A 24574-nucleotide genomic window follows, 5' to 3' on the forward strand; every position below is an offset into this window, starting at 1 on the left:
AAGTGTCCAATGCCTCTGTATCACCAGCAGTTTCAAAAGTGGCATGGATTTCATCTTCCCAGATTGCACTGTGGGATTGGACCCACAGGTTTTAACAAAAGTGTTTGCTTTTGAGCTGATTTTCATTGCTACTTGTGAATAACCAATAATGCCATAATATTTAAAGAGGACAGAGTATGAAATGTATGATATATTATCAAAGATTCAGTGCAAGTGCACACTAATTTGGGGCTCCTACCAACAAGGGCACAAGGGCAAGAATTGCCCCGCCTCTTTGTCTGAATCTCTCCAATCAGCACAAAGATGATAAAGTTAAACAGCAAAACAAACACAAAAAGTGTGGATAAATAAGTGTACTGGTTAAATATGGTGAAAAAAGAACAGAGAAGAAAGTGAACCAAGTGAAAATGACCAAAAACCAGTGTTTCTGCTCCTTGCTCCTCACTCCTGGGGCTCAAGAGCTTGGAGTAATCAGTGGCTTATTCTCATTTAAAGGAACAGGCACTGAAATCGGTCATTCCGAACAGGGCTGTTTAAATACAGTTAATGGTGCTTTTAACCAAATTATGTCAAATATATTTCATTAGAAGCCCAGAGATGTTCTAGAATACTTCATAGAGCTGTCCACTGGAAGGTTCTCCAAAATCAAAAGTGATTCTTCTATGGCATTACTCCTTTTGCCACCTAAACTTATAGGACTGCTATTAGGATTCAGTGAACTAAAGAAGCGTATTCAGACGTTAGGAGTAAAGTTGGTAAAGTTGAGATGAAGTGCTGCAGCGGTGACGAGCAGTCAAATAGTCTCATCAATACAGAAAGCAGGCTAAGGCAAATCCATATCTTTCATATCTTCAGACAGGGCTTTAAAAAGGGCTCCCTCGCACACATTAACCTCACTACAAACATGGGCTCTATTGCTTTTCATATATTCAGAGAAGGCTTTGAGGCTTTGCGAGAGAGAGAGCTTCTGTCCCAGGTGTCTCCTCAGCCTGGGCAATGAGGAAGAAAGCAATTAAACAAGCACACATAAGCAAATTAGCCACCTTGCTGTTTTCCCTGCTCTGTGCATTTAAATTGTACAGACTTTTGGAGAAGAGTGTGGAGAAGAGCGTCCCTCCACAGTTTATTAACTTACTTGTGTTTTATTCTGCCTCAAAGCAAAATGAGCCGCCTTCGCGATGCGGAACCGCTGTGGAGAACAGTGGATTACAAAGGATTTGACAAGGATTTAAGCAAGGTTTTCCTCTCCCGCCTTTTGCTTAAGCAGCCCAATAGATTCCGCTCTGTGCTAAACTTCAAGAACAATGAGCTGCAAGATATGCATCAAAGGCATGGACCTGGGAATGAGACGAATATCTCCCCAAGTGACTCCACAGACCCATAACAGAGCACATCATAATTTGACATACAGAATCTGGCAACCCGAAGAATCAGCCCAGCACTAAAAGGACACGGCAAAGATCTCACCCAAGGGTACAGCATTTTCCTCACTGTCAAATCAGCATACACTATTTGTCCAAATATTTGTAGACACCATTAGGTGCACCCATTGACAGAAGTATTCAATCATGCATACAGTCTAGAGTAGCCACACATGAGACTCAGGTCACCATGCTCAATACCATCAGCTAGAGACTTATGATCTGTGAGTGTTCAACACCTCTGCAATGAATTGGGGTATACAGTGGTGTCCACAACAAACAAGCCAATACCACTGCAGACCTGTAATGCTCTCATGGCAGAATGCCATCAGATTCTCACAGCAGTGTTACACAATCTATTAGAAAAAGCTTTCCCAAAAGCATAGCACAGCATATCCAACAGTTTTAGTCAACCAGGTAACAGCTGATTAATAATTATATAAGTTCAATTGAGGGCCAACTGCTTGAAGCCACTTACTATCAATTGAGAAATAGGTGAGACTCCTCGAAAGTTGGGTAAAAATTAGGCTTATCTGTATACCTTGACCAAGAGTCCCAAGTGGACCAAGCCCTCAAGAACTGGCCCAGTCATTGGAAGGTTGGTAGCTGTGGGCAGTGCCACTGGTTTGGCTTTTCCTGTGTGGATTACATGATCCTTCCTCATTTGAGTATTATCCAAGCCATCACAACAAACTGTCATCCGATGTAACAGAACTGGTGGTTAGTGGCCTCCTCCAAGTGTGCCAATTGAAAAAGAGTTTCCTAGCCTTACATAACTTGATGGAGACATCCACTCAATCTTGGGCTTCACAGTATTGGGGAGACCTAGTTAATGGGTGAAATGTGAAACTGTGTAAAACAAAAATAAAACAGAGTGGCTTGGTGGCACAGTTAGTGTTGCTGTCACACAGCTCCAGGGTCCTGGGGTTGTGTGTGTTCTTCTATTGTTTGCATGGGTATATTTTCAGTGCTCCAGTTTCCTACCACAAGCCAAAAACACATATTCGCATGTGGACTGGCTATTTACGTGTCCTTGGACAAGACTCCTAACAATGCATTTGCCTACATCTGTAACAGGTAAGTCACTCTGGATCAGTATATCTGTCAAAACACATAAATGGAGCTAGATGAAACAACAAATTATGAAGAAAATATCACAACAATGCATGCTGACCGATAACGACTGTACCATTTTGTAGCATATTACATATGTGACCTCAGGAAGGAGGGTTCCCTTATTTGTAGATTGTATCATGCAATGAACAATATTGTAATAGATTAGCGCAGTAGGGTTTTTACATGATTTTCCGCATGTAGAACAGTGTGTGAGGGTGGATTTTTTTCTAATGAAGTTGTCCACAGTCTTTTGCCAGGTTGGGTGTAAGGATCACTCTGACTGGGAATTAGGACTTGCTCTTTCGAGTCTCATTATCTTATGCATGACGATACATGAGGCATACTCGTTCATGCCTTTTGTCACTTTTGCGGCAGCGACTATGAGTCCAACCACTACTTCTGTAGCACAAACACCTACTTGAAGCTACACACCAAGACAGAAGCAGACAAACACTGGCTAAAGCATGCTGCTGGTACAGAAGTAGCAAGAACACAAGCAAAGACAAATCCCAAAATACTTGCTGGACAAGCAAGCCTTCCCGAGATGATCCCGGACGAGCCCCCGACATTGGTTTAACAAGGCCCCACTGTGCTAACTGTGGTGTAGCTAAACTTGGATATGGAAGCTGCAGTAGCCCCAGTGGCGTCCTCCTCTCCGTCCCTCCTCCTGTGGCGGCGGCAGGGCAACCTGCAGCAGGAGAAAGTGGCCAGAAGTGCCTTTCTGAAACGCTTATTCATGAAGCAGTAGATGATGGGGTTGACGCAGGCTGAGGTGTAGGACAGCAGCTGGATGAAGGAGATCGGAGCTCCAGACAGGGCCCTTTTGGCTGAGCGCTGGTCAAAGGCCCTCCAGGTGTTGGCTGCATACAGTGGCATCCAGCAGACGAAGAACATGACCACAATGATGATCAGCATCCGGATCACACGCTTCTTGGCCAGCAGCTTGGCTTCCGAAGTGTTGCTACGCGGACGGTCAGTCTTGCAGGTGGCTGAAGTGCTGAGGGTAGACAGCTCCATGGCTGGAGTCTTCTTTGGAACCTGTATGTAGCAGCCATCACTGTCATCATGGCCGTGGGATATCGTGCCATTCATCCCGTTTGTCAATGCTATGGAGAGAACAGAACAAATATTTGAGCAAGGTTATGGTCACTGTCTTTGAGGAGTTTAGTGTGTTCTCCTGGTGTGTGTTTTCTTCTGGGTTTTCCGGTTTTCTCCCACAATTCAAAAACATGTGTCAGTGGGTAAGTGTGTGACAGGATGAGTGTGTGATTCGCTGTGATGGCCTGGTGCCCTGTGTGTGCAGGATGTGTTCCTGTTTTGCATCTAATGATTCCATGGACCCACGGAGACCCTGATTAGGATGAAGTGGTTTGAAGTGAATAATTGAGTTAATCTAAAAAGTCGATTGCAAAACAGCAGAAAATATTCAAATATTTTTGCCTGTATTCAAATATAAACATCACAAAGACTGGTACAGTGAGAGAAAGAGAGAGAGAGAGAGAGAGACTCTAAAAAGTGTGAAATTGTGGCAAATCAGGCAGGATTTTATACAAATTCTTGACTCATGCCAAAGTTTGGGCACCTCTGGTTAAATCATGCTTTGATGATCTTTTTAAAGAAAGAACAACATATTCCTTTAGCACACTTACAGTTACATTTATTTGTTGTACTTTACACAATGTTCCAAGGAAAAGGTACAGTTTATTCTCTAAATTTTAGATGTTTTTTATCTGTTAAATTCAGAACATGAATAGACATTGTGCACAAAAAATTGCTGTGCCTTAACTTTTACTTACAGAAAAGCAATAGGACTTTTTTATTTAAACAGAGGTATCCAAACTTTTGTAAATAACTGTACTGTCTGCACAGATAAACTAAGAAAAAAAGACAAATATGCAGTTCATATAAAGGTGCTGTCTTCAACAGCAAATATGCTTTAGCAAATTTACACTAGCTTCAAAAATATTGACAGTGCACCACTCCACATCTGTGCGTATGTAGTTGGAATTCAGTCTGAGTGAGAATAAGAACTGTCTGACTGATTCAGCTGGAGGGAATGTAATATGGAGCTGTAACATTATAATCCTCTCCAAAACAAGAACACTGCTGCTCCATCCTCAGTATATAAGTCTTTTCTGCATAATTTTGTGTTGTATGCTTCATATATTGTTGATAGTCTTTCCTCTAGTTGTGTTTAATCTTATTTAAATTGTGCCATCAACTAACCCAGCAGAACCTATACCCAGCCCACAGTTCAGTCAAAAAGCACCAATCTACTGCTTTAAAAGAATTATATTAATAAATAAATATTATAAAATAAAAAAAGGTTTAGGCATCTTTGTGTGAGAGCTGGACCAAAGCAGCAAAGTGTGTGGAACTGAAAAGCCTTAAAGATGAAAAGCTTGGGCAACTCTCCCTCCGGCAGCTACCAAATCCCACAGTTCAATAGCACCCAGCTAGCAGAGCTAAAAAAAAATCCATGATGAAATCCTCTGGACCAAGTCCTTGACTCATAAAAAGCTTTTACACAACAACAAGCCTCCCTAGCAAATATGATCACCCAGCGAGAGCACATCATCCAAAAAAACGCACTGTGCTTTGGGCATCTACTGCTCTGCTGGTGCCTGAAAACAAGTGAACGCTGGCTTCACCATACAGTCGTAAGCATAAGTTTCAACACCTGAGTCAAATATATATATATATATATATATATATATATATATATATATATACATATACATTGAATATTGTGCGTACCTGAGAAAGGGTTCAAAACTTTTTGCATAGATATTAGTGGTATTACCACTATCCTAACCAACATCATAACACCTAACCAACATCATAAAAATATCACATAGTATATCAAATGCTCCACAACTTTATACAGGACACAAGTAATATTTAGTTTTCTCCAAATAGATTACATTCAGGAAAATAAATTAAATAAGATGTGATTTATTGGCCATGAAGAAAACTGCAGCATGTACCTGTCTGTTCTATACAGAGAATGTGTATTTAGAAGGAATTTGACCTGAAGGGTCAAAACATTTGCATATGACTGTATTAATGGAGTGGATACTGGATGGCCATAGCATTTTTGGGGTTGTCCAATGGCTATAAACCAAAAAATGATCCAGAAAACACAAGAAAGACTTTTGCTATTTATGTTTCCAACTGGGCACGGTCTAACCAGACATGATCATTATTGGATCAGCTTGGCCTGAATTCAAAGTTAGTCCATAAAAAGACAATGTCAGTGATCTAGTTTCCATAGTCTAGTCATCTTTACAACATCCATTAAATATGTATTTAATATGACAATAAAATATGCATTCCCACAATCAAGGCAGGGTTATTAAAAGTTGTATAAAAACTCTCACTTTGACCAAAGTTTATATATCTATTCAACATCCCAGAAACATCCATTAAATTTAGTTTTTCACCAACTGGGCTTAAACATCTGTTTGTTTCCCTATTGTACATTTTTTTAATCAGAGGATAAAATGTTTATATCTCACATGGGAGACCACCGTGGCAGTAGGCAAGTTTACAAAAGATGTATAAATTACATGGTAAATGATCTTTCATTTTAACAACCTGCTATTCCACCTTTAACTCTGCAGTCTAGTTATATGTGTAGCTTATAGATCTCACCTTAGACCACATGTCAATATATTATTGTAGTGGATGTTGGTCATACACCCCGATACATATACATATAATTTTATAATTTGTTTTATAGCCTTGACTTTATTCAAACTCCTCCAACCTCTGATATTTGACTTAATGAAATTAATTAAGATTTATAATTGGTTTAAGCAATTATAACATTAATAATTAGTTTGAGAATGAATAATAATCATGCTAAATGAGTTCTTCAGGATTTTCAGAAATTCTAATGAATAAATTGCAAACACTGTGACTTCAAATAATGAGAGTTTTATTAATAAAAAGAAGATATTTAGTTAACATAGCACAACCTTGTAATCTCACGGTGTCCGGCAGGGGGAACTGATTTTGACCTTAAGGTGAGCTAGGCATTTCTAACTTGTGACTAAGGTTACTAACTAAGGTTTAATTAATACAGAATTTATCAAGAACTTAATTCGGTGTTCAGCTCTGGAAGTGCATAAGTTTAGCTTACTTTTCGTCGGTTTTTCACCACTCGTTTGGATGCAGAGGCTCTTTGGAGTCCTGGGAATGGAGGCGTCTCACTTAGTCTCGCGGTTCTTACCGCAGAAGCGTCCAGGCTGGTTTAGCGTGGAGGTCTTTCTTGTTGATTGAGTTGTCTCGGGCGTACCCGGAGTGTGATGACGCAGGCGGCAGGATCCTCTCTTCGGCCTTCGGTCCGGAGTGGGAGAGTCCAAAATATGGACGTTTAGACGAAAGTTCGCTGGTTGCTGCAGCTCCAGAACTGAAAAACCGCTTCAATAAACTCACTTATTCTAAGACTCTATGGTACCTCGGCAGTGTTTCCTTATTCTGGCCACGAATAAGTTCCCCTGCTTCGATTAGTCGTGAGATTAAGCTTAGGTAGGTAATAAACATAAACAAGATTAAAAGAAAAGAAAGATATTCAAATTACTCGACTTATTAGTTAAACTTCATACTCTTAGCTAATTTCGAGACGTCTCTCGTAAGCTTTTCTGAAGTCTCTGAGAGGGTTCCTTTGTTTCGTTGTCGGCGTGGAAGAGACAGCGTTTTTTTGTTGTTTAAGGTTTCTCGGATCTCCTCGTGGTTGTTGTCTTCGGCGTCCTCTCTTTTTCAGTGGTCCGTTACTTTGTAGAGTCCTCGCGACTCTTCAAACTTCGAACTCCTTGTCTGTCTTGCTGTTTGGCCTTTTCAAGGCTGGCGCGGTCACGCCCTAATGGGAGGCGTCCTCTTTCTGATTGGACGCGAGTCCAGACTCACGTGACTCTCGTGAGGGAGAGAGAGAGAGAGAGTAGGAGGAGGGGGTTTGAATCTGTGATTCATACATAAGGAATATGAGTTTCTCGTATCAAAATTCTTATACCTGTTATCAACCTATAACAATGAGTACATTGGACTATTAATATCAGACATTTACATAAGGTCCCATCTTGAGTACATTGTTCACGTCCAATTCGTGATGATACGCTGAAAAATAAAACATTAATCCATTTTCTCTCATTCAGAGACAAAACTGATCTTTGTAATAGAAACAATCGGCACTATACATCATTTCATTAGGAGGTAGGCATTCATCTGAGGGTACAGAAAGTGACATTAATACATTCGTTTATATACAAATAATTCAGAGTTCGATTATTTTCGCTATTGTTTTCCGGCGACTCTGAGCGAGGCGTAGTTTCGCCAGTGTCCATTCGGTGTCGCTGTTGATCCGTGCTTTTGGTTGGTGATTCACGGGAGTTCACTCGAGGTCACTTTGGTTTGAACATCTGTTGATCCCCGTGAAAGATAAGGGATATTGAGGCGCCACTTTGTCATAGGCGGCCGTAAAAGCTCTCTTCTTTGTTTGAAGTTCCTGTCTCTCTAAAAGCATCATAAAAGTTATCTCGAGTTCCAGAAGAGGTTAGGGGATCCAGATGCCATATGTTACGTTAAAGGGTTCTTTGATGCTCTTAGCTTATGAGTGTGCGTGTGTGGGGGCTTTGCACCCCGTTGTTCAAACAGTCCTGTGGAATGTTGACTTCGGGACCAGACGAAAGTCCTGGTCAGAGTGAGAAAGGTTTAATTCAAAACCTTTCATTTCATTATTCCTTCATTGTCCAATATTCATATTTGGCTCATACTCCACTACATTCCCCCCTTTCTTTTCAGCTTTATGGTTCTGCAGGGAGCATGGAGCAGAGAAGAAACTTTGCTGTGGAGGAAGGTGAGATCAGCAAGCATATTCAAACACATTTCCAGAGCTGATGTATTCCTATTAGTGTATGGGTGCATATGGAATGTGTATGTTTGCAGGCTGAAGGGATCCTAATTATTTAGGGGCAGGTCTTGTTCAAACGCAACCTCGAGAGCTGATTCTTCGACATGGCCTTCGGCTTCATATCTAAAACTTGGGGGTTCACCTCTCTGGGCTCTCTTATGTCTAACGAATTTGACCATTTTATTAGACCAAGTTTCTAATCTGCTCTGGAGGGCTCGAGTGCGTTTGAAATAGAACCAAGCTATACCAACGGTCAAAAGATATCCTAATCCTACCAGGGTAACTAGTAAGGTGTCCGGGGTGGACCATGCATAGGTGACAGGCTGAACTGGCCATAGGGGTTGAGACGATAGTTCTCTAAGAGTGTTATCTATGGGGGTGAGGTCAATGACTTGGGTTCCCTCATATTCTAGGCGAGTTAGGGTTTTAGTATCTAGCTCGATGGTGTGTTTGGAGAAGAACTCTGAGATTTCTACGTCGCTCTCATATTGGTCAGGGTTTAGGTGATACAGGGCCAGGTCTCCTACATGTAAGATTGCGTTTACGGGGACGTCTACCCAGAAGGTTTGGCTAGGAAGGAGTACCCTTTCTGAGGTGTCATGTTGATCATAGGTTAGTAGGGCCTCTCTAAAGGGGGTGTTAACCAACCAACGATTTCCAACAATTTCAGCTTGAGTACTGGTTACCAAACGTCGGGGCGTGACGACTACCGGGCATTGAGTATTACTCATCATAGGCTTAAGGCCACAGATCCCATTTGCGCTGTCACGAATGAAAGGTTTGCTAGGGCACAAGTAGTGAATGTCTTTAGTGAGTGTGCACATAAGCAAATTGGGTACCAGATATAGGTCAGGGTTATCGTCTTGGTATGCTACAAGAGATGTTGTTTTCACACGAACGTAGGCAGAATCTTGCCAGAAACCAACGTTGACAACATCTTTCAAACGGTATATGTTTTCAGGCGCCATTATGGGAAGGTTAATAATGAATGCTAATTCTCGGTCTTGAGGATTAACATAAATTGGGATGGCGCTACCTAAGGTATAGGCTAGGTGGGCCTGGAGATCAGTAACTACTCCTCGAGTTGCTGTGGATAAAATCTCCTGTACTAAGGATAGGGGCACCAGGTAGGGAGGGATTCTCCCCATGGCTAGGCTATCTACAGAGGAGCTGATTTCTTGTAGCATATCAGACAATAACATATTCACAAGCTGGATGTGGGCAAGGTCAAGTTGTACTACTGAAAGCATGGAGTTAACCGTCTGGAGCGTTTTGTTCAAAGCGACACTGTGAGCGTTGAGCACTACGACGGTGCCACGTAGGGTTTGCCCAATGGTTTGCAGGTGCTGCTGCTGTTTGTCTAATTGGGTTTTAATGTTCGGAATTTCCGCTTGCAATTCCCCTACTTGACGTTTAACAGTGGCTACATTGACGGCATTGACGGCGGACGTTCCGAGACTCAGTAGTGATCCCACAGTTGCAGCTGCCATTAACAATCCGCCTATGAAGCGTTTAGGTCGTTTATTAAAACCATTTAGTTCTGATTGCGTTACGGTAAACTTTTGTAACTGGCGGAGCATGTGAGTTACGTCGGCTTCAGCATGGCTGATAGCTTCCTCAGTCCATCTAACTCCATTCCGGCCAGTCTGCAGCGTGGTTATCGGTAGGTTTTTGCTACACGCTTCGGCGGGATTCAACCGTACAAATACTCTCTGGGTATGGAGGCGGCAATTAGTGATTAGCAGTCCCGGCTGGTCTTTCAGTATTATTCCTGAGTCAGGACCTGGTTCAATCACTTCAGGGAGCACAGCGGTTCCTAGGGAGCCGACGATCAGGAGAATGAGCAGCGGGGCCATCCTACCGGAAGAGATGCTCATGGTTAGATTTAGGGTATTTACGGCGAGTCGTTTAGATAAATTATAAGAAATTTTCATGATACCCCCCTTTTTGATAAAAATTTCCTAGGGTAAGCACTCTACAATAATTGACGATGAGGGACTAGGGTCTTGCACCCTGAGTGTCCTCAGTCTGGTTAGAAGCTCGTTGCCTGCTAAAGAGTGAGAGAAAAAGGGAAAAGGGATAGGAGAACTAAGGTGTGAGTAGAAGGTTATAGTTGTTTGTTAACTAACACCCTTCCTGCCTTTGGTTCTGTCGTTTATGATCTAACACAAGCGTTAGTATCCCCTACAAGTCCCATGGGGGTTGTGTGTGGTCGGATTTGGTTGCGGTGGACCCATTTGAATTCGGTACTGCCCCGAGCTTTGTTTATTTTGATCCTGTAAACAACGGGGGACAGTTTGTCTGTTATCTTATAGGGACCGGACCATCGGGGTAGGAATTTGCGGGCCAAATTCCCCCCTGTTTTTCGCGACCTTCCAACAGGTTGGACAAAGATGTAGTACCATACTTTGTCCCCTATTTGGAGTTCATCGTGGGATGCTTTGTGATCGTAGTACGCTTTGCGACCTTCTGCACTTTTTTCCAATTTCTGCTGGGCAAAGGCAAAGGTGGCTTTGAGGTGTTTCTGCAGATCCTCCATATACTGATGAGTGGTGTAGGCTACGGCTATGCTAGCTTCACCTGGCCGATATAACAGATGTAGTGGCAGAGTCATTTGTCTCCCTGTCATCAACTCAAAGGGTGAGACCCCGACCGCGTCGTGTGGGGTCGCCCGTATGGCCATCAGTACAAGGGGGAGTTTGACATCCCAGTCTCGTTGGTTTGCTGCTACGTACTTTTTCAGTATGCTAACAACAGTTCGGTTGGCTCGCTCTACCTGACCTGAGCTTTGAGGATGGTAGCTAATGTGAAGGCTGGCTTTTACTCCTAAGAGTTGCCAGAGCTGCTGCATGACCTCAGCTGTGAAATGTGTCCCTCTGTCAGAGTCGACACGGCTGGGTAGGCCAAACCGTGAGAAGACATGGTTCATCAGTAAGTATGCAGTGGTTAGCGCTGTGTCATTCGGTGCGGGGAGGCATTCTACCCATTTAGTGAATGCACACGTGACTGTGAGGAAGTACTTGTTACCTCTTACTGTTCGAGTGAGTGGTCCAACCCAGTCTATCTGGAGGTTTGACCAAGGGAAGGATACTCCTTTCTTTTGCAGAGGAGCTCTATGAAGAGGATTCGAGGGTTGAAATTGGCAACATACCAGACAGCCTTTAATGTAGTCAGCCACATCTTTTACCATGTGGGGCCAATATGCCACCTGCCTGAGCGCATGGTGTGTTGCTTTGACCCCTTTGTGTCCCGCAGATGGGGAGTCATGGGCGTGCATCAGCATCACCCCCCTGTGGCACTGAGGAACCACGAACGTAGGTGAAGTGTGCGAGTCAGTGGCATGAACTAGCAAGCCTTTGACGACTTGGAGGGACGCTCTGGCGCCGTATAGGTCTTTAAGGCCTGGTATGGTGTCAAGATCTTGTGCTGTAATGGGATTAGTAGATGGGTCAGAGACATGGCTAAGCATTTTCGAAATGGATGGGTCTCGAGCTTGGAGAGTAACTAAGTCAGCGTCCGAAAAAGCGGGGTTAATAGAGACAATGGTAGTTTTGGCATTGTCAGGCGACGCCTTTGTTACAGTTCGAGACCGTGTGACAGCTAGGACTTCGATGTCGGGTGGGTTTGGAAAAAGGGAGGGATCGAATGTCCACAATGTGCCTTCGCGGGCCCCTTGCTTGGCTAAGCTATCTGCTTGATCATTGAATTCTTTGTCATTTCCCGGGACTCGGGAGTGACCTTTCACTTTCTTCCAGTAGATCTGCAGGTCATGCGTGTCTACCAAGTGTTCGCATGCCGCGAAAAGCTCTTTGTGTTTAACTGGCTTTTTGTTTGACGTGGTGTAGTTGTTGGTTTTCCACAGTCTCAAGTGGCATGTGAAGCTTAGGCGTGCGTAGTTGGAGTCTGTGCAGATCACCAACGTTTTTACGCTTTTCTGGACCGCAGACTGGATTGTGATGAGAATTCCTGCTATTTCAGCGTATTGGGAGGACTGAGCACCCAATTTGAAACTTAGGGGTTCGTGAGGCCATCCGTTTATTCCGATAATACCCACCCCTGCCATCAGGGTGTGTTCTCGGCAGAACGAACAACCATCTACATATGCAGTGACAAGGTCTTTGCATGTGTTAGGATCAAAATAGTGGTGGTTAGCCACGGTAGGTAAGAGGGTTTCTAGAGTTTGTGGCACTTGGGAAGGCATGTCTCCTTCGCATCGCCTGCAGGAAGCAAGGCCTGTGCCTAGGGGGCTCTTGTAGTTTTGCGCGTAACGCACCTCTAAGTCAAAGCTTTGGAGAGCCATTAGCCATGATGCTACTCGAGCGTTAGTTACTACACCCTCTCGAATTCGTTGGCTGTTTAGGAAAGTGACTGGTTGATGATGAGTTTCAACAATCACCTTCTGACCACCTAGGTAGTTGGAGAAATGTTTGACTGCCCACACTGTTGCTAGTAGTGCTTTTTCGCAGTCACTGTATTTGTTTTCGGCAGCCAGCATAGTTTTACTAGCGTAGGCTATGACACGTTTGTCTCTGTCGTGTAATTGGTACAGACCGGAGCTGAGACAGTGGTCCGAGAACCCTACTTCTAGGTAGAATTCTTTGCTACTGTCAGGATAGGCAAGGCATGGAGCCGTGCACAGTTTCGATTTTAGTGCCTGCATGGCGTGTTCCTGGGCTTCGCCCCAGGTGAACGGAGTGTCCTTTTTCAGGAGGTCATAAAGTGGACGAGCTAGGTCCGCATAGTTCTCTATGAATTGTCGTGAGTAGTTGCATACTCCTAAGAAACTGCGGAGTTCCTTAAGATTGGTGGGTGCTGCGAGGTTTGTTACCCCTTGCACTCGACTCACTTGTGGTTCAACACCATCAGTGCTTACGAGCAGACCGACGTAATTCACTTTTGTTCTGCACCACTGACATTTGGAGAGTGATATTTTCGCACCTGCTGTTGTAAGCTGGTCAAGAACATGATCAATCTCGTCAATGTGTGCCTGTAGGGAGTGGTTACGCATGAGTATGTCGTCCACATATATGAGGGTGCCTCGCTCGCGGGCATCAGGGCATGCTTTGTTTAAGAAAATATTAAACTCCGCGGGTGAGTTGGCATATCCAAAAGGGCACCTAGTGAATGTGTACTGTCGGTTTGCGAAAGTGAAAGCGAGCTTGTGTTGGTCTTCTGCTTGCACCGGGATGGTCCAGAAGCCAGAGGCTACATCGATGGTGGAAAAGTATTTAGCGTTTCGGACCGAGGGAAGCTCTTGCTCCAATTGTGTCATCGGCCATCGAGACAAGGGAACCTGTTGATTTAGTTTCCGATAGTCGATGGTTAAGCGCCATTTACCATTTGGTTTTATGACGGGCCATAATGGTGCCGAATACGTGCTGTTACAGGGTCGAATTATGCCCTTTTCCAGCAAGTCATCAATGATTTCTTGTACCGGTTCATAGGATGCCAACGGAATTTTGTATTGGCGGACAAACGTGGGTGGTGCTCCTGGACGAGTGGGAATGCGTACTGAATGAATGTCAGTGAGACCACAGTCCGTTGAATCTTTGGAAAAAGATTTTTGATATTTAAGGAGCACTTCACAGAGTTTCTCACGTTCTTCTTTGCTTTGGAGGGCGTCGGCCTCCTTTAGAACTTGTTCGACTTGGATACGAAATTCGGAGTCAGATAGTTCTTTCGAAGTACGCGGATTTGAAGTGTTTTCTCCCGCTTCGGGAAGAAGAGATGGTTCCCGGGAGGATTCCGGGGATGAATCTATGGAAAGGACCGTGATTGTCATTTGACTGTCGTCAGCGAGATCTATCCTGCAAATGGCGTCGTTACTCATGTCCAGAGCTGAGAAGAGAGCAACAGCTCGTGTCGGATGAGTGTAGAACACCTTTGCTTCTGCCTGGTCAAGAAGCAGGGATTCAGGCATTGGTCCTATGATCGGAATTCGCAACTCGAAGTCATGGAATTTCGTACTGACTAACCAACCCAGAGGAGATGAGTGAGGGATCGTCAAGGGTTGAGTGGTTTCGTTCCGTACGAATAGATAGGTGGATCTTGCTCGCGTCTCCACCAAAGGTGTGGCTTCGAGGGTGAGGCCTAGTTCGAAGAACTGAGGTGACGGTTGGAAAAGTGCATGCGTGTGGCTTAAGTGTTGGCCAGGTCGCATGACTAAGCGGATGGGTACATTTGCTGCGTTCGCAGGTACCACAAGTGCACCTTGGTTAGTGACCTGACATACCTCGGGAATAGTTTGTCCTGAGCCTAGGTTGCTGAGATCAGAGGACCAGGTTTCCGTTGAAACATCAGTCAAAGACCACAGTACACTATTGAGGGTGTCTACGTGGACGTCGAGGCGCACCAAGAAGTCACTTCCAATGTAAACGTCGTGCGGCAAGTTAGGGACGACTAAGAAATAATGGGTGATTACCCTTTTGTTCCACTGGACGGTTAAAGCGCAAATTCCATCAGTGGGTGACATTGCTTTTGATGCCAGGTTAAGAGGAAAGCGACAAGGACTGCTCACCAAAGGAATATTTGGTTGAGTGAGGCGCAGAGTGTTAAAGAGGGTTTGGCTTATGGCGGACTGGTCGGCCCATAGAGCCAGAACTGCATTGTCTACACGATAGTCCTGCATTGTGAGACCATTCACGATGGGAAGGCCTGGAGCGTCTGTTGTGGACGGCTGTGTGAAAGTGCACAGGAATGTGTTCCGTTGTTCTAACATGGCACTAGGGGGCCAGGGAGAGACTGCTGTCTCTGGTGTGGCTGCCATGGGCTCAGTTTCCTCTTCCTCGAAGTGAGGGATCTGACTTGGTGGATCTCCTATTGATTCAGGCCGGATTTCGAGACGGCAACACTGAGCTTCCCGGTGGTGTGGGGTGCAGATGGGTAAAGGCTCACGCACTTGTGCCCAGATCTTTGACCTTTTGAAGTCAATCAGTGGTTCGAAGCGATTAAGGAGATCTTTGCCGATGAGGAAGGGAATTGTTTCGAGAGGAGACACATGGACTGGATGCACTAAGGTCATTGGTCCAATGGCTAAGTGTATTAGTGCCATAGACTGGATAGTGAGGCCTGCATGTGAATACGGCTGAATTTTAAGAGAACAGTTTTGGAGCTGTATCTCGCGATTTTCACGCCGCGCAATGGCTCGAACCTGGTGGAATAAGGCGGAAGACATGAGCGTGACATCTGATGCAGTGTCCAACAGGGCCTCATGTACTAGCCTTCTCTCCACAATGGTGGACAAGTAGAATTTGCGTGCAACCCCTTTCTCTGTTAGGTGTCCCATGAATTGTCGGACGGGTGTGTCGCCTTCAATGACTGAGGGGTCATTTGGCGTTAAACCTTCTTTACCGCCTAACTGAACAACCAAAACAGCACTGGAGGGTGGTTGCAAGTCACCCCCCTGTATCATCGGGTTTTCAGTGTTTGTTTGGGTCACGAGGAGATTGCGCGGTGCGCTAGAAGACGGAGCTTCGCTTGTCACTTCTCCTACATAACTCTCTAACATTTCTGGGGTGTTAGAGGATGGCTTTGGGTTAGACCGCGAAGAGGTGATAGAAAGAACGTCAGGTTTTTTCTTTTTCTCTTTGCAAATCATTGCAAGCATTCGGCGGATGTCCTCTAACTCCTTAGAGCTGAGTTCCGTGCCTTTAAGCTTGTCTCTAGCGTGATTTCCTTTATTTTGATACCAGTATTTCTCTTTCTTTTCTCTATAGGAATCAGAAAGCTGGTTCGGAGCTGTTCGCTCATATCCCTTATGGGGATGTGATGGTTTTCCACGGCCCGCACCGCGGTTTTCTACAGGGTAATAGTCACGACCATACCCAGCCCTGTCCCGAGGGTTCCAGAAATCTTTGTCGTGATTTCTGTCTGGCCTGCGAGGAGGGTAGCGCTTGTATTGGTGTGAGGGCGGATGAGGTTTCGGGCCCTCACTGGTCCACGGAGTGGAGGAAGGGTTCAGGGCGGATCTTGGTGGATCGGCCTGGGTGGCACCTTCTAACTCTAAATGTGGGGAACTGGAGTCGACATTGAAGACTTGGGGTGTTTCGGACCGCCTGTTGGGAATTTGTTGGGTTTTGAGGAAACCTCTGAGTGCTAAATCACGCAGCTGCCTGCTAGACAGGGTGCGAGGGCAAGCTGAGACTCCCAACTGGTGACTGGTGTGGGGATGGAGGTTTTGGATAAATAGTGATTTGAAATTTAACTCTTCCTCCATTCCGGAGTCATTTCTAGGTCCGAAGTACGCCTGTCTGAGTCGATTATAATATTGCTGAGGGGATTCCTGGCGTTGCTGTTTTATGTTCAAAGCAGCGGCCAGTCCGGTCTGTGACAGGTGATTGGAGAATTCTTCCTCCAATGCTTGGCACAGCACATCATATCGCGCTTTTACATAGTCTGGCTGACGTTCAATGAAGTTACTGACGTCTCGGTTGGAGGTCAGTTTAATCACATATAGTCTGTCGTCTATGGTGATCCCGGGGAACCTTTGGAGGTAGAAGTCAATATCTTTTAGGTAGGAAAAGATATCATTAGAACCGTCAGGTTTGGGATCAAAGCGGGTTATATTACGCGCGATTTTATCTAGGTCCTTGTATGAGGGACCATGAGAGGGTAAAGGTTGAGGAACCAGACACTGGGTTGCAGTGCTCTGGGTCTAGCAGGGCGTTGTAAGGGACGACTGACAGGAGACACAGGGGAAGGGGAAATACCCGTTGATACCAGAGGAGGTGCTGCAGCAGCTCTAAAGGTTACGGTCCCTGAGTCTGGTTCCTGATCCTCACTATCTTCCTGCTGGCCTTGTCTTTCTGTAGCGGCACTAGGTGGCACATCGGGTGTGACCTGGGGCAGCGTGTTCCCTTCAGCTATTTCGCTTTGAAGTCGACTTAACTCTGCCTCTACCTTTGCCTGCTGTCGCTGTGATACCTCGAGCTCACGTTCGCTGGCTCTGAGCTGTACTAAAGCGAGGATGGCTATTTGACCTAATGCCTCCGTTAGGGACTTGCCCTTGGCCATGTGGGTTAAGTGGTTCTCTACCCACTTAGCCACCATGTGGTCACGGCCGACCAGGGAGGTCTTCTGTACAGTCTCTGCGAATCCAGGCATCACATCACTGGTGATGCTGGTCAAAACAGAGAATGCCTCATCCCACAAACCTTCTACATATACTTCCGAGGGAAAGGTTCCTTCTGCCATGTTAGCTGTGTTTTAACTGCGAGGTGTAACTTACTTCTATTTAGTTAGGATTAATTCCGTTAATCCCTTTTCTAACTAAATCTGAACTAAATTCACCTGTACCGAGTGCTCTAAGAGTAACGGTTAGTATGCATGGTGTTAGAGTTCACTTGTGAATCTCTAAGGGAAGTCTGTTAGTAGGAGAGGGTGGAGTGAAAGTTGCTATGCGCGAGTGAATAAAAGAAGAGAGAAAGAGAAAAAAATTTTTTCAATAATTAAAATTATTAAAAATTTTGAATTAAAGAATTGTCGAAAAATTTGGATGAAGGAATTTTAATATTAAGTGAGTTTTATTATTAGATATAATTTCCAATTAAGGAATTATGAAAGTAAAAGAATTTTCCGAATTAAAGAATTATTAAGAATAGCAAGATTAAAAGACTCTCTCTTTTAACTGTGTTTGTGATCTGGTATCAATTTAAAGTGTCAATCTCTAATTACTGCACACTGTCTGCTGTAGTTGTACCAACTTATTATGCTTCCAAGCCTTTACTTGTACTTATTCAGATGTGCAGAGTTTAGAGACAGCCACTAGAGCTGTGATACCAGGTCTTGTCAGTGTGAACTGGTCGACAATTTCAATTGCGATAGCAAGTTTTCTCCACCAGAGGGTACTGAAGGTAAGTCTGAATGGCAACAGCGAGCTTCAGTATTTAAGTTGAACTTAAATTGTAATACCAGACTAGGACACCAGAGGGCGACAAGCAAGTTACAATGCAATAGCAGCAATGGACACCAGTCGGCGCTGGTGGGAATCCCAATCGACACAGTACGGGCAGACACAATATAACACAAGTGGGAATTTCCACTGTAGCGGGAAGTTTCAACACTAGAGGGCGTTATCAGATTAAAATCTAAAATGGGATAAAGATTTTAAACGCTCAGATACTCTATCAAAAATAAAAATAACAATTTAAAAGGGGAACAGAGATTTTACACTAAGGTATTTTAAAAGAATTTCATCTGTAATGACAACTTTTAAACACCAGAGGGCTGCTAAACACTTATGTTGTCTCGGCGGACAACCTCCCAACCACTAGAGGGTGTACGGGAATCAAACGTCAAGGGTAGCACCACTTGACCACAAGGAGGAGCAAGGGAGGACACGCTTCAATAGACGCTAGTTATGAAGTATTTTTCCCTGCAATTACGCACTTATACCACAAGAGGGAATTTGTCTTCCTCTGTTTTGGGGGCGTTTTGAATTTCCCTCCTTAGTTTCAGCTCCGCCCCTTCAAAGGGGTTCGTTCCTTTCTGAATATGAGTTCAGTTTAACAGGAACAGCTGACGAGAGCAGATAGCTCTTCACACAAGCCGTATTTTCGGCTGTTTAATAACCTCCCAATCGCCTAGCGCGCGATCTCGTTATTAACGCTGGTAGCGACCCAGTTTAAAACGAACGGGGGTATTCGGTTCGGTGGTCTCTCTTCGCCGGAATTTCGCGGCGGGAGGTCGAATCCGACGGCAAAGTCTCACAGCGGAATTTCGCGCAGTTCAGACGTGCCCAGTCCTCAATTTAATGCATGCAAAATGGCGCAGAGCCGCGCTCTTTCAAAAACAACCAAGCTTATTTTCTAACCGGTATATATCACAGAACAGTTTTTCAGCAGTAACAAACACAACACGAAATTACCCACATCAAGCTTTGAATCTCAATCGTTATTCATCAACACACACAGTGGAAAGTATTTCATAAACCCAAGCTGATATTCAGTGTTTTGCAGTTTGCTCATTAAAAAGCCTTTTTCCTGCCTCGCGTGGGCGCCAATAAAATGTATATATTTTATATGTAGTGGATGTTGGTCATACACCCCGATACATATACATATAATTTTATAATTTGTTTTATAGCCTTGACTTTATTCAAACTCCTCCAACCTCTGATATTTGACTTAATGAAATTAATTAAGATTTATAATTGGTTTAAGCAATTAAAACATTAATAATTAGTTTGAGAATGAATAATAATCATGCTAAATGAGTTCTTCAGGATTTTCAGAAATTCTAATGAATAAATTGCAAACACTGTGACTTCAAATAATGAGAGTTTTATTAATAAAAAGAAGATATTTAGTTAACATAGCACGACCTTGTAATCTCACGGTGTCCGGCAGGGGGAACTGATTTTGACCTTAAGGTGAGCTAGGCACTTCTAACTTGTGACTAAGGTTACTAACTAAGGTTTAATTAATACAGAATTTATCAAGAACTTAATTCGGTGTTCAGCTCTGGAAGTGCATAAGTTTAGCTTACTTTTCGTCGGTTTTTCACCACTCGTTTGGATGCAGAGGCTCTTTGGAGTCCTGGGAATGGAGGCGTCTCACTTAGTCTCGCGGTTCTTACCGCAGAAGCGTCCAGGCTGGTTTAGCGTGGAGGTCTTTCTTGTTGATTGAGTTGTCTCGGGCGTACCCGGAGTGTGATGACGCAGGCGGCAGGATCCTCTCTTCGGCCTTCGGTCCGGAGTGGGAGAGTCCAAAATATGGACGTTTAGACGAAAGTTCGCTGGTTGCTGCAGCTCCAGAACTGAAAAACCGCTTCAATAAACTCACTTATTCTAAGACTCTATGGTACCTCGGCAGTGTTTCCTTATTCTGGCCACGAATAAGTTCCCCTGCTTCGATTAGTCGTGAGATTAAGCTTAGGTAGGTAATAAACATAAACAAGATTAAAAGAAAAGAAAGATATTCAAATTACTCGACTTATTAGTTAAACTTCATACTCTTAGCTAATTTCGAGACGTCTCTCGTAAGCTTTTCTGAAGTCTCTGAGAGGGTTCCTTTGTTTCGTTGTCGGCGTGGAAGAGACAGCGTTTTTTTGTTGTTTAAGGTTTCTCGGATCTCCTCGTGGTTGTTGTCTTCGGCGTCCTCTCTTTTTCAGTGGTCCGTTACTTTGTAGAGTCCTCGCGACTCTTCAAACTTCGAACTCCTTGTCTGTCTTGCTGTTTGGCCTTTTCAAGGCTGGCGCGGTCACGCCCTAATGGGAGGCGTCCTCTTTCTGATTGGACGCGAGTCCAGACTCACGTGACTCTCGTGAGGGAGAGAGAGAGAGAGAGTAGGAGGAGGGGGTTTGAATCTGTGATTCATACATAAGGAATATGAGTTTCTCGTATCAAAATTCTTATACCTGTTATCAACCTATAACAATGAGTACATTGGACTATTAATATCAGACATTTACATAAGGTCCCATCTTGAGTACATTGTTCACGTCCAATTCGTGATGATACGCTGAAAAATAAAACATTAATCCATTTTCTCTCATTCAGAGACAAAACTGATCTTTGTAATAGAAACAATCGGCACTATACATCATTTCATTAGGAGGTAGGCATTCATCTGAGGGTACAGAAAGTGACATTAATACATTCGTTTATACACAAATAATTCAGAGTTCGATTATTTTCGCTATTGTTTTCCGGCGACTCTGAGCGAGGCGTAGTTTCGCCAGTGTCCATTCGGTGTCGCTGTTGATCCGTGCTTTTGGTTGGTGATTCACGGGAGTTCACTCGAGGTCACTTTCGTTTGAACATCTGTTGATCCCCGTGAAAGATAAGGGATATTGAGGCGCCACTTTGTCATAGGCGGCCGTAAAAGCTCTCTTCTTTGTTTGAAGTTCCTGTCTCTCTAAAAGCATCATAAAAGTTATCTCGAGTTCCTGAAGAGGTTAGGGGATCCAGATGCCATATGTTACGTTAAAGGGTTCTTTGATGCTCTTAGCTTATGAGTGTGCGTGTGTGGGGGCTTTGCACCCCGTTGTTCAAACAGTCCTGTGGAATGTTGACTTCGGGACCAGACGAAAGTCCTGGTCAGAGTGAGAAAGGTTTAATTCAAAACCTTTCATTTCATTATTCCTTCATTGTCCAATATTCATATTTGGCTCATACTCCACTACATTATTTAAGAAGCAAAAAGGAAACAGAGTATGGTGTAAAACACCTTATAAGCCACACAGTGAGCCACTGGTCAATAGCTAAACTGGTCTAGCCCTAAAATAGTGTAATGAGAAATTCTTATTAAGGCAAGCCATCTGATGCCAAAAGAGTCAGTTGAAGATACAGTACACATCATAAATCAATAAAACCAACTCCCTGGGGCTTTTGGGCTTATTGCTATTGATGCAGACAGAGATGGGGACTCACACTCCAGTTGCACTCAAGCTGCATGTGGACTGACTCGAATTTGTCCATAACTGATACATGAATCAACTCAGGTTAGTTCTTAACTGACTTGCAGCTCAACTCATTTATCCCTAACTGACTCTAACTCAACTCGGATTGTGACTCAGTACAGGTGTGTTCTTAACTGACTCAATTCACATTTGCATTTAACTGACTCATGCCTCAAGTCAGATTCATCCTTAATTGAACAGTGAATTAATCTGATTTGTCCTTAATTGATTCATGGCTCAGTATGGATTTGTCTATAACTGACATGTGATTTCTTTCTTATCTGACTCATGACTCAGCCTTAATTTGTCCTTAACTGACTAATGAATCAAAACATATTTTTTAACCTGATTTATGATTCAACTTGGATTTGCCTTTAATTGATTTGTGTCTAACTCATATTTGTCCTTAACTGATTTGAGACCCAATTGACATTTATACTTGACAGATTTGCCCCTTGAGTTGGAATTGCATAGATTACTCAACCCAAGTCTGCCCTTAACTTACAAATTAATACATGCATGTTTGTCCTTAATCAATTCATGACATGATTCAAGCTTGAATTTGTCTTTAACTTACTGGTGCCTCAACATGATTATGTCTTTATGAGACCTGTGACTCACCAGGGAATCATCTACCACTGACTCCTGACTCCACTCAGATTTTTTTTCTTAACTGACTCAATTCAGATTCGCCCTTAAATTCCTTGTAACTTAACTTAGAGTTATACTCGACTGAAGCCAGTTTAGCTATTAATTGACTAGTGACTCACCCTGGCTTTGTCCTTGACTGAGTTGACTCAGCTGAAGTTAGTTCTTACATGACTCGTGTGTCTCAACACTGACTCATGATATAAAGTGATTCCTCGTTTTTGAAAAACAAATTTCCACGAAGTAGAGGAAAGATATTTTTATGTATTTAACGAGTATTTGGACTTTTAAAACCCTCCCTGTTACTGGTAACAACCCACCCTTTGCATTAAACAGTCATTCTATAATGTTTTTCAGCTGGAACTACATGTGATATCCCACCAGTTTCTTTAATAGAGTCATTCCTAAGCTGTGATTTAGCATCAGTAAATTTCACTCGGATGTGGACATGAACAATATATGAACTGTACGTAAGAAACACTTGTAAATGATATATTGTGTCACCTACAGGTCCAGTCTAATACATGTAAATAATAAAAAAAATACTTTTAATTTACACACCATAAGAAAATGATATTCGTTGTCTCTTCAATTTCCCCAATCACAGGTCGTCTTACAGCGCACTGTGTCAGCAAGAAGTTACTGTGCAGTAAAATGCATGTCGTCTGCTACCAAGAGGATGCACAGGGTCTACTCCATTATTCAGATCAATAACATATAGAATAATAAATGAACTAAAAAGGATTTGAAAACGAAATCATAAAGATTTGTGCACTCTGCTGACAACAAGCTAATAACAGCAAAAACATATAGAAGAATTTTATGAAATTTTAATGGATTTAACGAAATATTTTGGCTATTCATCTTTCAGTTTTCCTAGATTTTCCCTCAATATCCGCGATATAGCGGCCATAAGCCCTTGAAAAAACCCGCGACGTAGCGAATCCGCGAAAGATGAATCGCGAAGTAGCGAGGGATTACTGTAAGACTTGTGTAGTTTAATTTAAAGCTGAATTTAAGGAAAAATATATATTCAGATTAGAAGCAATACGTTTAATGTATAGTTTCTGAGCTGATGTATGGCCATGTGCAGTCATTTCTACAGTACTGTTCTATTACAGCTCAGAAACAGCATTTAGCTCAACACAGCTTTCAATAATGAGCCTTTCAACATAGAAATACCTACGAAATGTGGCACAGAGCTTCACACCACCACAGAGACTCCAAATTCACACTAAGCAACCTGTGAATATCTTTGGATGCAGAAGTCTTTGACAGATTGTATGACGTACATAAGTGTGATAACATCCAGTGGACTCTCTAAACCACACTGTTCTCTGCCTTAACTGAGCCTGAGCCTTTTATGTATGTGTTGTTTTATCTGTGTCTGCTGTTCTAGAGCAATAAGCCAAGAGAAACAGCACGTTACTCTGGCTTTAACACAGCGTGAAGTGGAGTGAAATTTGTGCAACAGCTGCTGCTTGTAAGACTTGGTGCATTAATTAATTAATACATGAGATGACTGACACGTGTTTTCTTATGTGTGTACACTTAGTGTTTAAAATCAGTGCTGAACACTCCTCAGCCTCGGTTTAAAAATGAAACTGTACCCATGAGCTTCTGAAGAGAAAAAAAAAACAGAAAATCAGCTGTTCACAGTAGATCTAAGCAAAATACATGAACAGGACACTCACAGCAGGGTCCACTTTAATTGAACAAAGATGTGCCAAATGTAAACTCTCCCTGTAACAATAGGCCTGAGAGTCTTACCACTACTGTCTTTCTTCTGCTGCAGCTCGAACTGAATCCCTCTGTAGAGCTCTCTGGAGATGAGGCCGTAAGCAATGGTCATTACCCCACCCGGGATGAAGAAGAGTATAAAGAGGAGCAGGACATACCTAAGAGTGAAACCAGCAAGAGAAATAAAGGGAGTGGGAGAAATGAAGGGGTACTGAATCAATAGACCCAAACTTATACAGAGCTTTTGAGCTGATAAATCAAGCTTAAATATTTACTAGATACAGTACCTAGCTGTCAACGCTGTGAGTGATGGGACTTAATATATACGTTCAGTGATTGC

General features: G+C 43.4%; 1 protein-coding gene across 1 annotated transcript in view; it reads right to left on the reverse strand.

Annotated features, from left to right (window-relative positions):
* Positions 1–417: 417 nt before the first annotated feature.
* Positions 418–24574, reverse strand: part of cckbra (cholecystokinin B receptor a) — a 49545-nt gene continuing 25388 nt past the window's right edge. Inside the window, exons 4-5 of the mRNA XM_066661464.1 lie at positions 24265–24392; positions 418–3643 (exon numbers count right to left, since the gene is read on the reverse strand). Of these exons, the coding sequence (XP_066517561.1) occupies positions 3111–3643; positions 24265–24392 (661 nt within the window). The 3' untranslated portion in view covers positions 418–3110. The remainder of the gene's footprint in view (positions 3644–24264; positions 24393–24574) is intronic.

This window comes from Hoplias malabaricus, chromosome 2 (assembly GCF_029633855.1).
Source record: "Hoplias malabaricus isolate fHopMal1 chromosome 2, fHopMal1.hap1, whole genome shotgun sequence".
NCBI lineage: Eukaryota > Metazoa > Chordata > Actinopteri > Characiformes > Erythrinidae > Hoplias > Hoplias malabaricus.